This window comes from Chanodichthys erythropterus, chromosome 13 (genome assembly GCF_024489055.1).
Source record: "Chanodichthys erythropterus isolate Z2021 chromosome 13, ASM2448905v1, whole genome shotgun sequence".
Taxonomy (NCBI): Eukaryota; Metazoa; Chordata; class Actinopteri; order Cypriniformes; family Xenocyprididae; genus Chanodichthys; species Chanodichthys erythropterus.
The window spans coordinates 25,545,079-25,561,903 of NC_090233.1; the positions used below are offsets into that span (position 1 = coordinate 25,545,079).

The 16,825-nt window shown below is 34.6% G+C and overlaps 1 protein-coding gene across 5 annotated transcripts in view; it reads left to right on the forward strand.

Annotated features, from left to right (window-relative positions):
• LOC137033683 (protein unc-13 homolog B) overlaps nt 1–16,825 on the forward strand; it is a 68,424-nt gene that overhangs the window by 46,747 nt on the left and 4,852 nt on the right. For 3 of the 5 annotated variants that reach the window (XM_067405854.1, XM_067405850.1, XM_067405851.1), the window contains 9 exons: nt 296–331; nt 1,712–1,738; nt 1,958–1,978; nt 2,706–2,735; nt 8,490–8,516; nt 8,633–8,653; nt 12,798–12,886; nt 14,943–15,089; nt 15,350–15,473. In XM_067405854.1, coding sequence (XP_067261955.1) covers nt 296–331; nt 1,712–1,738; nt 1,958–1,978; nt 2,706–2,735; nt 8,490–8,516; nt 8,633–8,653; nt 12,798–12,886; nt 14,943–15,089; nt 15,350–15,473 — 522 coding nt within the window. Of the gene's footprint in view, nt 1–295; nt 332–1,711; nt 1,739–1,957; nt 1,979–2,705; nt 2,736–8,489; nt 8,517–8,632; nt 8,672–12,797; nt 12,887–14,942; nt 15,090–15,349; nt 15,474–16,825 lie in introns of all 5 variants that reach the window. The other 2 variants (XM_067405852.1, XM_067405853.1) reach the window with 2 other exon arrangements.

Sequence of the window (16,825 nt, forward strand, 5' to 3'; positions counted from 1 at the left end):
CAAAGTTTAGCTCCAACCCCAGTTAAACACACCTGAACCAACTAATCAAGGTCTTACTACACATACTAGAAACTTCCAGGCAGGTGTGTTGAGGCAAGTTGGAACTGAACTCTACAGGACAGTGGCCCTACAGGACACAGTTTGAACACCCCTGATTTAGACCCTTTCACTAAGTTGCAGTTCCCTTCTTGCACCACCTTTAGTGCCCCCCATTTGGTTTAGCCTTCCATAGTGTTGTTCTCTTAGTATAAAATCCCTAAAACACTTTAACTTTGATCTCTGCTTTTGCTCCCAGTTGGAGAATGAGGAGGAGCCTGAGGACGATGAGGAGGTGTGTCAAGAGACAGCATGTTTATGGATAGTGTCCCAAATTAACTGCCAGTTACCTATAAATTTACCTATAAATACTTCGGTCACTTTACAATAAGGTTTCCTTTGTTAACATTAGTTAAATACTGTACTTTAGTTAACATGAACAATAACTAATATTTCTACAACATTTATTAATCTTAGCTAATGTTAATCTCAATGAACTAAAGCATTTTTAAAATCAAAAGTTGTATCTGTTAACATTAGTTAATGCACTGTGAACTAACATGAATATGAATATTTTCATTACGTAAAGTTAACAAAGATTAATAAATGCTGCAAAAATATATTATTTACACATTGTTCACATATTAGTTAAAGGGTTAGTTCACCCAAAAATGAAAAAATTGTCATCATTTATGTCCTCATGTCGTTCCAAACCTGTAAGACTTCTGTTCATCTTCAGAAAACACAAATGAAGATCTTTTTAATGAAATCAGAGAGCTTTTTGTCCCTTCATTGACAGCCTACGCAACTACTGTACCACTTTGCTGCTTCAAAAAAATGTATAAAGGGATCATAAAACTAATTAATATGAATTGAGTGGTTTAGTCCAAATTTTCTGAAGAGATCACTTTATATGATTAACATATTGAATTAACGCTTTTATTCACATATAAACATTTATCAGTGAACTTAAACAGAAGCTCAACCATGACTCGCAAGAACAAAGCTCACTGGTTCTTGTGGAAGCTCCAACATGCTGCATAACACACGAGAATGAACCTCATTGGTTCTCACATGCCAAGCAAACATCCCTGAACTTCCGTTTACCATAACTGATGTGTGAGTTGATAAATGTTTATATGTGAATAAAAGCCTAAATTAAATCTGTTTATCACATGAAGTGATCGAGTCTCTTCAGAAAATTTGGACTAAACATCTCAATTCATATGGATTAGTTTATTAATGAACTTTTTGAAGACAGAAATCTCTCAGATTTAATTAAAATATCTTCATTTGTGTTTCGAAGAAAAACAAAAGTCTTAGGTTTGGAGCGACATGAGGGTGAGTAAGACAGAATTTTCATTTTTGGGTGAACTAACCCTTTAATGCATTAACTACTCTTAACAAATGAGACCTTATTGTAAAGTGTTAAAAAGCCATTAAAATATGTGGTGCATTTTTTTAAAGCACCATTTATGATGATTTTGTTACTCATGTTTTCATTTTGATGCTCTCATTTGGTGGTTGGCCTCATGTAATAATATTTTCTTCCAGTTAGGCAAAAACTGTATTTGTGTATACAAATGCAAATCTATTATTGTTTATTGAGCATATTTGTTGAAAGCTAGGGGTCACAAACACAAAATTCTGTTTCTTTTGGTCTTTCTCTGCTCAGGCCATCACTGATGATGAAGGCAATGAGGTCTGTACACTCAACACTGTGGTACAGAGGAGTGTGTGATGCCTTGAATGTGTGTGTGTGTGTGTGTGTGTGTGCCTGTGTGTGTGGGTGGGTGTTTTTCAAGATTTTGTATAAATCAACGAGGCAGTAAAAGTCTTTTGCCACTACCTACCACCTTTTTTTCTATTTTGTTTTTTGTTTTCACTATTACTCATCTTTTTCTTTATTTTTCATTACCAGTCAGATGAATCAGATGCTAAGGTGAGAAAAAGTTATATGTCTCATCTGATGTGCTTCTTTATGATGCTGTTTATCAAACATATGAATCGTAATAAATTGCTGACAGAGATATGCAGTGACAAAGTGACTGGATGCAGTGCAGCAATTACTGTACAGTATATGCCTGCTAGCAAGTAGTTGACAGTACAGAGTGCTGGAATTTTTAAGGCAGATAGTTGCGCAACCAGTCAAAAGTTTGGGGTTGTTATTTATTTATTTATGTATGTTTTTAATGTTTAAAAAAAAAAACTCTTATGTTCACCAAGGCTATATTAACTTGGCTAAAATACAGTTAAAAACTAATATTGTTAAGATTTTACTATTTTAATATATTAAATTAATATAATTTATTTACTCCAGTATTCAGTGTCTCATGATCCTTCAGAAATCATTCTAATATGCTGACTTGGTGCTCAAGTAACATTTCTTATTATGATCAATGTTGAAACAGTTGTGCTGCTTATTTTATTGTGGAAACCATGATGCATTTTTCAGGACTCAGGACTAAAAAAATAATATATATATATATATATATTCATATTAAAAAAAAATCAAAAACCCCAAAAAGACCCCAAACTTTTAACTGTTGTGCAAGTGAAGCTGCATTTAATTTTCATATGTTCTTGTCCTTTTTTTTATGTTTTAATTGTTTAGTATCTCTGTTTATTTATGTTTTGTCTGCATTCTGTATCCGTGTCTTTCCCATCAGTCTGGCATTTCGGATTCAGAAGGATCAGAGGTACGTTAAGAGATACCGTCAGCACTTTTTAGAAGATTGACTAAAATCAAAAGCTGTGCTGATAAATAGTAATCTGTCAGGTTTTCTTTTACTCATTTCATTCATGTATTGTTTTTGTGAAACGCAAGAGGATATTGTGGCTGTGAATGAAATCGCATACTCTTGAGTTGGTACTTATTTTGAATAAGTAATTACTTTGGGACCTCTAAAAAAGTAAATTCTATATAGAGTCAAACCCAAATGTATTCAGACACCTTGAACATTTCATTCATTATTACAGTTTATTCACTATTGTTTAAAAAATGGTAATAAAATCTTACAAGATCTTACAAGAGTTAAACTGTGTCAGATAAAATAATCTTAATTATGTCAGATAACACTTTAGCAAAACATGGTCAGGTCAAAGTGTCTGAATAATTTTTGGTTCCAAATTTTTATCAATTTTACTGGTAGTCCACTGTATGAAGAATTTTTGGGTATAATATGTCACAGTTTACTTTATTTTGCGATCCTCACTTACATAAATGAACTATAGTGTCCTGCACCGACTAGTAAAAAAATATAAAAAAATTATATCTAGTCTTGGTATGTCTGTACATTCTATATAGTATGAAGGTGTGTAGTATGAATGTAGTATGAATTTGGATGTATAATACTTCATTCACAATATTGTCACTGTCATGTGACCTACAATGCATCACTTCACTGCCATTCACAGATCCTGACCCATGGCCTCATGAAATAGTAAAGTGTCCATCGTATACACACTGTACAATCTCTACTTTTTGCCTACTATGAATTCGGACGCACTTTTTTTTTTTTTGTCACATACTGTTTTTCACCTACATTTTAGTAGGGAAGTATGCAATTTCAAATACAGCTAGTGTTTCACAGGGATTAAAACAGAATGGGTGCACGTAAATAATGAGAAAATGTTCATTTCCTTTAAAACGAAAGGTGATTAAGAAAAATCTGATAGAACAGATGGGTCTTTAGATTGCAGTCACACTCTGTCATGCACATTAAACTTTAATTGACCAGTTAATTGCGACCAGATAATTTAATGTAACGCTAAAGCTTTAAAAAGAATCAGCTTTCACATTTACAGCTTTCACAAATACAGCTGGGATTTGTGCTTTAATTGATTCCTGTAACCCATAAAGATCAGTCAATCTGAATAACAGCATCAGTGATGAATGAAATATGTTGGTTCTGTGTTCATACAGTAGATAGTCAGTCTAGTTAAAAGATATTGATTAGATTCTTACAAATGCTATTTTAATTGGAGGGGTGTGTGTGATATGTCCTGTGGAGTTTGTGTTCAAGACTCCAGCTGTGACGTTAAAGTTCGCATTAGGGCAAGCATCAGCATAATTACATAATATAGTCCAATTAAAACACAACTCCACATACTGCAGAGTTATACTATGAAAGTTCTGGAAAGAAAATAGTGAATGGAAATCAACTTTCAAAATCACATATTCTAGGTGTGAAATCACTAACAGTTGTGACACTTTTGCACATGGTATTTCACCTGCATCTTATTCACTAACCACCCACAATTCAGTTAAATCAGACGCCATTTGCTATCTGTGCCCCATTTAAGCAATTATCAGCACAAATACACTTAGAAAAAATCAGTCTTTTTGGGTTTGTGGCATTTATCTGATTTGCATATTTCCCTTAGTGAATCAAGCTATAAAACGATGCAGACTGCACAAAATAATGGCACTGTTGCAATTCATTTAGTGAATTACCCTCATCATGTTTCAGTATTTAACATTTCATATTATTCATTTATTTGTTTGTCTGTGTATTTAATATTAAGTTGTTCAAAGTGTTTTGGGGATTTAATGGCTCAATCAAGGAACATCTAGTATCGTGACTCTGATTGGTGTTACTAATTGGTGCCCCACTGGATTGTAATTTGAAAATGTATGATTTATTTTTATCTGTAGATTGACAACAAAGAGACGGAGAATAAGGTTGGTTTTGTAAAGAAAAACAGTGAACCCATTTGACTTTAGTGGCTGTATTGTGTTGTGAAATCCAGTTGGTGGGTTGTGTACTTGTGTACCTCAACTATGTTTTATTCCCAATGTTTCCTGTCCTCCCTTCAGTATTGTATAGTATTGTGTCAATACTGATAGTTAACTAAATATTAGTTTTGGTAGTTGGTACTGTGGTGTCACATGTCACTCCAAAGAACTGAAATACAACAGCAGCAGCTTTAGGCTTAGCAGACACTCTTCTAGCCTCCACACCTATGTGATGTGTCAATGGTTTGCTGTGTGGATTATGTTATTGTGTCCAGCCATTTTAAAAGTCAGACATGTACTGGTATTTTTCAATTAATTCTGCATTTTAGAGATGACACTGTGATGACAATTCTTCCTCTGTCCTTGAGTCTATGTGAGTCAGATGTTGCCAGTCTAGCAGGGTATATGGTCCTATTTAGCATCTTTGTGAGGACCAGTTTGAGTATTATACCATCAGAGTGAGGACATTTTGACTGGTTCTGACTTTCTAAGACCCCTTTAAAGGCCTGTTTGAGGGTTAAGACTTGGTTTTAGGGATAAGGTAACGATTGTTAAGGGTTTAGGGTGAAGGTTTGGGTTGGCACTCAGTTGTGATAGGTAAGGTTAGGGTATGGAGCTAGAGATTGCATTGTGTCAGTGAATGTCCTAATAAAGTTCAAAGTTCAAAGTGTTTATTGTCATATGCACAGACAGAAAGCTTGTTTCCCTGCACAATGAAATTCTTACTTTGCCGTCCACAATAAATGCCATATAGTAAAATAAAATAAATAAAAAATAAGAGCAATAAAAAGTAGAGGTAGTGCAGTTCTGAATAAAGGCAATAAAAAAATGAGGTAGTGCAGTTCTGAAAATAATATATGTGCAAAAGCGAAAGTATAAATCAATATACAGTTATGTCCATGTAAACAGTTATGTCCATGATTGCAAACTCCTATCAGCTGTTTAGGAGTCTGATGGCAGAGGGTAGAAGTGTGAACAGTCCATGCTGGGGGTGGGAGGGGTCTTTGAGGATGGAAGCAGCTCTCCTGTGGACTCTGCGGTGGTAGATGCTCTGCAGAGAGGGCAGTGGAGTCCTGGTGATCTTCTGCGCAGTCTTCACCACTCTCTGCAGGCATTTGCAGTCCATGACAGTAGTGCTGCCGCACCACACAGTGATGCAGTTGGTCAGGACTCTCTCGATGACGCAGCTGTAGAAGTTGCTGAGGATTTTAGGTGACATGCCAGACTCAAAGAGAGAGAGTCAAGTATACAGTAGCAATACATTTAATACCTCAAAGGCAGTGCCATTTGGTTTAAAAAAAAATTATCTTACAAGCAATCAGTGCTATAATATGTCTGTTATATTAACATACATTGTCTACCATGCAAAAATTTGGGTTCAGTATGTTTTGTTGATGGTGTTATTGTTTTTTTTTTTTTTTTTTTATAAGAAACCAATACTTTTATTCAGCAAGGAAGTATTAAACTGATTGAAAGTGACAGTAAAGCAGCAAATTTAGTTTTGCCATGTGCCTCTGAAGACTGGAGTAATGGCTGCTAAAAATGAGCTTTGCCATCACAGGAATAAATTAAATTTTAAAATATATAAAAATAGAAGAAAAAAAAAATTAAATAAATATTATTGTATTTTTGATCAAATAAATGTAGCCTTGGTGACCATTTTTCAAAAACATATCTTACTGACACAAATGGTATAAATTTAATATATTAACATATATTTAAAATATTTATTTATTTATTTTTATTTTGTTTTTGTTTTTTTAATGTGCCGTGCAGCTGCGACTGCAGTGAGCATTTTGATGGTTTGTTAGTTTCTTTAAGTGAAACCTTAAATATCTTCTGATTGCTGTCAATGTCACGTCGTGCAGAAGTTTTATATTCTGATTGTTGTGGTTAGGCAAATTTTTCAGTTCCGCTCTATCTAGCTGTTTTTAATGCACAAATGCATCCTATGCGAACAGTACCTTGAGCATTCGGCTGCTCCTGTTCAAAAATTTAGCTTTCCTCTCTCCGTCACCCTCACCCCCTGTTTTTCATCCATCTGTTAGTGACTGTTGTTTTTACCATCTCTCCTTTCATCTGTATGTACAGCTTGACAGGCAGAAGGTGGGTTTGTGTGAGCTAAATGCATTAGTTTGATGTATGACCGTCGTAGTGAAGTAGTCCGTGATGTCGTATCAGATGCTTCGTGCAGATGAATCAAATATTTAGGGAGCCAGTTTCTTCAACTTCTTCCTCTTATTACCCAGTAGAATTATATATCTAGATCCTTCTATCCTTCCCTTCAATTCTGTATGTGAAAGATATAGTGTTTGTGTTCATCTATGTGCATATTTGCATTTATCAGAAGTTTTTCTTGGTTTGTTTTTGTTCTTATTGGCTTTTTATTCATTCTTTCTTTCTACAGTCTTTTGCGAAGAAAGAAAAGGTGTGTGCACTTAGTTTTTTGGGTTGTACTGTACTTTACTTAAAGCTTGTGTATATATAAGTATATATAATGTAATGCACCTTTATGTCTATGGTGGTCAGAGCCCTGGGGATGAGCACGAGTTCTCTGAAGTGACAGCAATAATCAATCAAAAAATACTAGACGTAGTGCGGCTAAAGGCATAGAATAGAACACAAAGTCTTGAGATGACTTTTAAAAAGCTGAACTAGTCATAACCTGGCACACCATCCTAACAACGCAGTGTTTGTGCTGCAAGATGCTGGGGAGAAAAAAAAAAAACAGATGCCCCCCTCAGAATCGGGGCAGATGGTCCCCATTGGCATGTTTTTGGTAGTGTTATTATTTAGTTTTTTATTGTTACAATGAATTGAGACAACAAGGATTCACTAAATTAATCAAAATAGACATTAAAGACATTAATAATGTCACAAAAGTTCTATTTAAAATAAGTGTTTGTTCTTTTGAACTTTATCAAAGAATCCTGGGGAAAATAATAATAAATGTTTCTTGAGCACCAAATCAGCTTATTAGATTGATTTCTGAAGGATCATGATACTGAAAACTGGAGTAACGATGCTGAAAATTCAGCTTTTCCATCACAGGAATAAATGACATTAAAATGGAAAACAGTTATTTTAAATTGTAATAATATTTCACAATGTACTGTTTTTGCTGTATTTTTTTGATCAAATAAATGGATAGGGAGCACTGTGAGCACAAAGAGACTTTGAAAAACATTTAAAAATCTTACCAACTTCAAACTTTTGAACATTAGTGTATTTGATTTAGTATTTTATATAGTATTTTTATATTTTATGTATGTTTTTATATATTAAAAATTTACATATTTATATTATTAAAAATGATATCAGAGATATTTAACACATTTTGCTTCTTGGCTTAGATAGGGTATCATCTGTAACAACTTAATTAGCAAATGTTTGCTTTAGCATGTTGAGTAATACATCATTCTCAACATGCTAAAGTCATCTCTAAATATATTGCAATTCAGCAGTAAAATACATACTATTCTTAAGGGGGCATCTTTCCCCTGCCTTACCCTTTAACTGTGGTTACAATTATTCATGAATGATATACAGTAATGCCTTACAATGTTTATCATAAGGCATTATGTAATGTATAATATGTGCGCATTTAGAGTTGACCTAGTCTGTATGTGCTTATTGTTTCTATGTTGTGTGTTGTATCTGTATTTCTATGTTTCTGTCATCATACTGTATGTTTGTTTCCATTTTCTGACATCAGGGGGAAAAGAAGGACAAAGAAAAGGAGGTTTGTACACAAACTCTCTCTCTGTCTGTTTGTCTGTGGATGCATTGCTCCATAGTCTCTGGATCAACAGGACTCCATGTGATATTGAATGCAATTTTTTTTTTCTCTGTCTCAAGGATGAGAACACGACCACAGAGGTGGGTGATGGAGCCGAGGTAATAAGCTGATGTTTGTGTGTGTGTGTGTGGTACTTTCTGAAACATGATAGAACAAGGTCTCATTAGTGTGAGGAGCAAGTGTGTGTATAAAATCTGATGGGAAGGAGAGATGTGTGTTGTTTCGCTGTGATTCTGTCCCCAGGGCTCCAGTACCTCATTGTCAGAGTCTTGTTTTTAGGTGGAATAGGATTCTTGTGCCCTGATGTGAAACAATTACCCATAATTCAAAGCTTAAATAATGATGTGCCTCAGGAAAATTATATGATTTAGCTGTTGTCGGTGAATAAATGATCATTGTTTTGGTAAACACGATAACAGATGCTTATTAAACTGTTTTTCTGTTGTCTTAGATCATTATTGTTGAGCAGAAATCTAGAATACTCATTAGGACAATCTATGTATTTTTATGGGTAGTTTAAGGTAGTCTCAAGTTGCCAGATTTTTGACTGAAGTCTGATCAACTTACTTATTTTTGGCCAAAATTAGTGATGTGAAGTTTGGATTATTTTACTCACTTGGATCTTTGAATCTCTGTCTGCAAAATGAACAAATTTTATTTATTTTCTTCAGTTGAGCGGAGTTAAATTATAACATTAATACATCCAATAGCCAAATTCCTCAAACACGTCTTCTGATCTTATTTTGAATTGTTATAATGCAACCAAAGACAAATTATGCGAAAAAGAAATGATTAGTTTACCTCCCCTTCTGCGTCTTTTGGTCTGAGTCTTTCATTCATTTCTAATGTGATGTGACCGATGCATAGGCTATTTACAGAAAACAAAAAGGATTTATTCACCCTGCTACATATTTGGATCAGAGTCATACATTCACGATCGAAAGGATGTTGAATATGCACGTTCATGACAAAGTCATTACAAAAAAAAAAAAAATCATTCAAAATGAGCGTTCATGACTGACCCATGACTAGCCAATACCACCCACCTAGACAGAAAGAATCTTTTTTTGTTTTGTTGAAAGTAGTAGTAATTAAGACTTTTATGCAGCAAGGATTCATTAAATTGATCTAAAGTGACAGTAAAGACATTTATAATATTGTAAAATATTTGTTATTTAAAATAAATGCTGTTCTTTTGGACATTCAACAAAGAAAAAAATCACATTTCCACAAAAATATCAAGCAGCAACTGTTTTTGCACTGTAAACCCTAACGCTCAAAATAATTAATTGGTTTAAGTAGGGCAAACTTAAATTAAACAAATTAGTTCAGTCAAATGAACTTTTATGAGTAATTTGTACTTTCTTTTTCTTTCAAGTTCACAGAACTGATATATTTTAAGGAACTGAACCGTTTCATTGTTTTGAGTTTTAAGAACTAATTTCCTTCAATTTAGACAAACTTAATTTTAACTGGGTTGGGATTTCTATTTCCCAACATGCTTTGCCCATGGCACTCAAAAGGGAGAGGAAATGCTAAAATTGTGTATGTTATATAATGTTTTGTGTGTGTGTGTGTGTGTGTGTGTGTGTGTGTGTGTGTGTGTGTGTGTGTGTGTGTGTGTGTGTGTGTGTGTGTGTGTGTGTGTGTGTGTGTGTGTGTGTTAGTGCAAGATTAATGATAAGGGAGAGATTTACTAGTGATTAATGTTTTGTTATGCTACTTTAGAAGAGTTTTAATTTGTTTTTTTGGAGAGTTACCATCATGGTGACAAGTGGTGCATGTGGCTTGGTTTGAGAGCAAGTATGTTAAATGCTTTATATTGCTGTCAGCAAGTGTTATACCATGCTATTGTTTAACATGTTAGCAAATTAGCATTTTCTGAGTTAGCTTGTTATAGCTTGCTAAATTTACACTAATAAAAATGTTCACATTGAGGTTGCATGAAAATTTTAAGTTGAATGTATAAATTAGTGTACTCAAACATTTCAAGTTAAGACCAATTAAAATGTATAAGTACAAAATGAAAATCTGCCGGTTCTGCTTACTTAAACTTTGAATTTCTTAACTTAAGTTTTGCAAACGTATTCGTGTTTACAGTGCATTCATAATGTGAAATGTTTCTTGAGCAGCAAATCAGCATATTATAGAATGATTTTTGAATGATCATGTGACACTGAAGACTGGAGTAATGATGCTGAAAATTAGGCTTTGCCATCACAGGAATAAATTACATTTTAAAATACATTAAAAAAGATATATTTTAAATTGTAATAATATTTCTCAATATTACTGTTTTTACTGTATTTATGATCAAATAAATGCAGCTTTGGTGAGCATAAGAGACTTTTTTTTCAAAAATCTTTGGAAAAAAAAAACTTTTGAATGGTAGTACAGTAGGCCTGTATGCCTATTTGTATACAACCTTTTTGTTTTCATGTGTTTCCACAATTTTTCTTCCTGAACTGACATCAGATTCGCTACGTAACCACAAAAAGCAACTAGTTGTCCGTCACTTCCTACACATCACACAATGCAATAGCCACTGAAACTCACACAAGATGCACACACAATAATTTTTTCATGCATGATTTCACTAACTCTGAGATGGTGATATGAGCTGTGTCATATGGAGGTTTTAGCTCCAGTTGCTGTTGGACTCCCATTTATTAAACTTTGTGTCCGCTGTAATGAGTAAATCCGGTTGTCAATCCCACACACTGACTGTGTGAATGTAGTCTTAGACAGCGAATATATTAGACCTCAGAACTGTCAGATTCCCAAATGCTGTTCGGGTTTGAGTTTAATTTTGAATGTTTTCCCCATTTTACTTATTCTATTCTTATTTATTTTATTCTTCAGCCCAAATGTGAGGGAAAAGAGGTGTGTGATGTTTCTCTTGCAGTTTAAACTTAAACATTCCTGCATTTATCTAAATTTTTTACATTTAGAAGCATCTGTTCCTTTGTTCAACTGTATCATTTTGTCTCTGTGCCTTCTCTTTTGTTTTCCTGTGTTATTTTCACCCTGTCCCTCGGTAGAAAGAGGCAACAGTCGATACAAAAAAGGTGCGATAATCATCATGGGTGTGTGTGTGTGTGTGTGTGTGTGTGAGTGTGTGTATGCTTGTGTGAGTGAGACAGTGCCATATTGTTTTGCTAGAAGCCTGGCTATCTCTCTCCTCTTCCTGAGGCTTTCCCGATCACTGTGACAGCATAGTGCAAATATACGATCAGACGCATGCATTTATGATCAGTTCTGTGCATTCATTGGCCCTAGTGCAAGTCCAGATGTATTTGTTCACTTAAGCCACAATCAAAAATGTTACATTATTATTTCCACTAAATTTTACAACCAGAAAGCATCCATATTATATTATATTATATTATATTATATTATATTATATTATATTATATTATATTATATTATATTATATTATATTATATTATATTATATTATATTATATTATATTATATTATATATTATATTATATTATATTATATTATATTATATATCTGTCATTTTATACTCTTGAAACTAAGATATTTTTGTAAAATGTTTTTGCTTGAAAAGTGTACTTGTGCTATCTTTAATATAAATACCACTATACTTTATCTAATGCAATGACATTCATATATTGTGGTTCAAGCATCCAAATACTTTTTGGGGCCATTTTATTGTAAAGATAAAGATGCTAATGTTCCATATTTTAAAACTTTTGTTGACGCTTTCGGTATTTTAATAGCCATAAACTAGAAGACGAAAAACAAACAAAACCTACTTGAAAGTTTTCTCATTTTTACCACCCTGATTGCCAGAACCACTGTCGATATTGTGTGATATGTTTTAATTGTCTTTCTTTAGCAGCACTAAACTAAATAAACAGATGTTACTATTGTTCATTAAGGGAATGAAAAACTAACTCCTGCACTCTTGGTATTCTTTATTCCTGCTTTAATTAAGCTGTTGTTGGATCTGACAGATATATTGCTGAAGATTTTTCTTACCGTTGAAAAACTGCTTTAATAGAGAATGTATCCAATTTGTTTCACCTCCCTGATGCGCTTGCAGAACCATGACAAACAGACATGGTGATTTTTCCCTACATCCTCTCCTCTCCTCGCCTCTGCCAAGTGCCATATTTTCTATTAAACTAACACTTCTTCCCGTGTGTGTGTGTGTGTGTGTGTGTGTGTGTGTGTATACATGTTACTCTCTCAACAGCTCGATACAGAGGCTGCAGATATCCTCAATGACCTGCAAGGGAAGCTTAATTCTGTTCTGGATAACTTGAGTGCCATGTTTGTCAAGAGGTAAACTTAAATTTCTGAGCTTGGATTTCATCTGAATGTCATTATTACAGTATTTCTGAGTGTTCTGCTTTGAAATGTCACCTTTGTCATAGTAGTTTTTTCAGACAGTAGGTTATTTTGCATTTTAAGCCACTTATATTTTGTATACTATTACATTTATATTTGTAAATGCTGTTATACTATTTTATATTATTTTGTTACTGCGCATATTGAAGTTTTTTTTTTTTTTCATTTTGAGTGCACTTACAGCAAAATAATTAAATGCAATATAAACCGGCTTTATAAAAATTCGGTAACACTTTATTTTACAGTGTCATTGTTACATGTTACAATTACCTGCAACTAACTCTAAACCAAATCCTAATCCTAACCCTATAGTAAGTGCATGTAGTTACTTAATATTACTCAGTATTTAAATGTATAATTACAGTGTAACAAAGACACCTTAAAGGTGCCCTCGAATGAAAAATTTTATTTACCTCGGCATAGTTTAATAACAAGAGTTCAGCACATGGAAATGTCATACAGTGAGTCTCAAAGTCCATTGTTTCCTCCTCCTTATATAAATCTCATTTGTTTAAAAGACCTCCGAAGAACAGGTGAATCTCAACATAACACCGACTGTTACGTAACAGTCGGGGTGTACGCCCCCAATATTTGCATATGCCAGCCCATGTTCCCAACATTATGAAAGGCATTAGACAAGGTCAGGCAGTATTAACGTCTGGATGTGCACAGCTGAACCAACAGACTAGGTAAGCAAGTAAGAACAATAGCAAAAAACGGCGGATGGAGCAATAATAACCATGATATCATGATATTTTTAGTGATATTTGTGAATTGTCTTTCTAAATGTTTCGTTAGCATGTTGCTAATCTACTGTTAAATGTGGTTAAAGTTACCATCGTTTCTTACTGTATTCACGGAGACAAGAGCCGTTGCTATTTTCATTTTTAAACACTTGCAGTCTGTATAATTCATAAACACAACTTCATTCTTTATAAATCTCTCCAACAGTGTAGCATTAGCCGTTAGCCACGGAGCACAGCCTCAAACCAAGCGGCAAGGAAGTCGACCGGAAGTTGAAGTCGGCCGCGTGCCGCCATCTTGTAGCAGAACTTGGGTTAGCATCCCATTGACTCCCATTCATTTTGGCGTCACTTTGACAGCGAATAACTTTACATCTGAGGCGTTTAAAGACTCCATTTGTCCATTATTTATTTCTAAAGATACACGACAATGTATAAAGGGCTCCATTACGTTCTATGTTACATTATGGCCCCGTAGAAACAGTTTTTGTAAAAATAGGCTAACGATTGCGTCATAACCACTCAACTGTCGCACAGTAGAGAAATTACCGTACAGACAGGAGGAGAAGCTCGCAGACACATTGGGGTAGACGTCAAGAGAGAAGCCTACTGGCATTACATTTTAAAATACTATACAAAATAATTAATCAGAATACTTACTCCTGCTCACTCATGCCAAAGAACTCCCCGTTCAAGCTCGCCGTCTCTGCAAGATTAACGATGGCAGTTTGCACGCACAGCTACTAGACAGACAGGTTGCTGACGTCATCAAGCTTAGTGTGAGTCTGCGCGTCAGAAACGGAAGTGCTAAAAATCGCTAAAAATGGGCTTCACTTGTCTCAATTGAGTTCCAATGGGGTCGCTGTGTCTATTTCTTTTACTGTCTATGCCTCAAACTCATTCAGAATCAAATGTAAATAATATAACAGTATACAATACTCACATAATCCGACGCATGCATGCCGCACGCATGACGAACACTTTGTAAAGATCCATTTGAGGGGTATTTTGAGCTGAAACTTCACAGACACATTCAGGGGACACCTTAAACTTATATTACATCTTGTAAAATAAAAAAAAACATTCAATGGCACCTTTAAAATAAAGTGTAACCAAAAATTCTTGCAGAAAACTCTATTTTGGAAATGGTGTCATAATCAGTCATCTTGTTTGTTGGGCTAATTTCAATCTTAAATCTTTATTCCATTACAATTTCTCTCTCCCTCTCGCTCTCTCTGTATGTATAGTTTCCAGGCTCGTATAAACATATGTATGCGTCAGATGGCGGAGATCCTGTACCAGATTAAAGGGCCTCTGAATCAGAACACTCGTAACACAGCGGAGGCTGATGCAGACAACGCACTGCGGCCGCTTATGGAGTTCCTTGACGCAAAGTCAGTTCAGTTCAACTCCCTTCAGTTACATTTATATCAATTCTGTTTCAGATCACTTGTCATTTGTTCCACACTAAGATTCTTCATGTGTGCCTATTTCTTTGCACACTTATATTCTGAATAAGAACAGAGGACAGTGAAATAATAACCTGTCATTAGTTGAATTTCTTTGCACTGTATCTCACAAATTCCCCAGGGAAATTCTCCAGACTGCCAAATGTAACATATACATACGCATGTCTGTGTGCGATGTGTTGCAGCCTCAGCATCTTTGCAGACGTATGTGACAAGACTGTGTTGAAGCGTGTGCTAAAGGACCTCTGGAAAAACGTTCTGATCTGCATGGAGAAAACGATTGTGTTACCTCAGAGCAGCGACAGTATAGTGAGTTATTTTGCAAAACATGTACACATGATGTTTAGTGTTAGACACTAAAAACTAAACTTTGTTCATTTTTGCTTGCCCATGAAACATACTATGATGCTCTGAGACTTATTCCTGCTCTCATAACACTATATATGTTACTTTACTGGAACAAAGTGGTCATTTTTTTTCATTGTTTTGTTTATTATTTCAATTGTCAGTGTCAGTATATTATCTAGAGATAGCAGCAATTACAGTACTCAAGCAATCGGAAGTGACCATCAATGGTCATCAACACAAAAATTTGATTTTTTTTTTTTTTTAAATAAAATGTTTTGTCTTGTTTTTGTTTTGTTTGTTTTATTTTAAGCATTTTGCATTTATAAAATGCAAATCTCATTTGTTATTTCACGATGACCATTTTCGGCGATAACATGGTTGGATTTTCAGACAGAAATTTTTCCAGTTTTTATAAATTAAAACTATTTTTAAAGTGTGACTGCATCTTATACTTGTATTGGAACAGACATCCTGACCATAATGCTGTCCCTATAGTTAAAGGAGTAGTTCACTTTCAAATGAAAATTACCCCAACATTTACTGACCCTCAAGCCATTCTAGGTGTATATGATTTTCTTCTTTCTGATGAACACAATTGGAGATATAGTAATAAATATCCTGAGGCATCCAAGCTTTGTAATGGCATTGAATGGGGGCAATGAGTTTGAAGCTCAAGAAAGTGCATCCTACCAATCATAAACATACTCCACACGTTATAAGTTATAAAGTAAAATGATGTCGCGTCAGTTACGATTTTTTCGCAAGTTGAATATGGAAGGCGTAGGACGTAGCCATAGACTGTAAAAAAAGATGGACGACGCGACGCCGCTTCCTTCCATTGTATTGAACTGAAGCCAAAAAGGGACCAATGAATGGGCGCTAAAACGTTACGCAATACATCAAAAAAAAAAAAAAGTTTGGAGCCTGGGCATGCGCAGAAGGAATCGTCAGTTGACCCCGGAGCCGGAGTCGCGGTATCAGACTTCCGCCCAGACGTCTGCGTCATCATTCATGTATTTTAAATAGACTATAAAAATTATGCACAATTTAAAATTCTACCTATAAAATGATAGGCTATTCTGTTTCTAGAGCAATAATATTTTTGAAACAGCAAATTCAGTAGATGAAATCAATATAATATGCCACTAGAAACAACTCTAAATCGTCAGAAACGGTCCTGCCATTTTAAATCAAGTTCAACTAACGTTACAGGAGATCGATTGCTGTAATTAGAGTAGGCTATCATTAGTTTTGTCCTGCTAATTATTATTTTATACCCATAAAAATAATAAGTAACTGCCAGATAACGATCA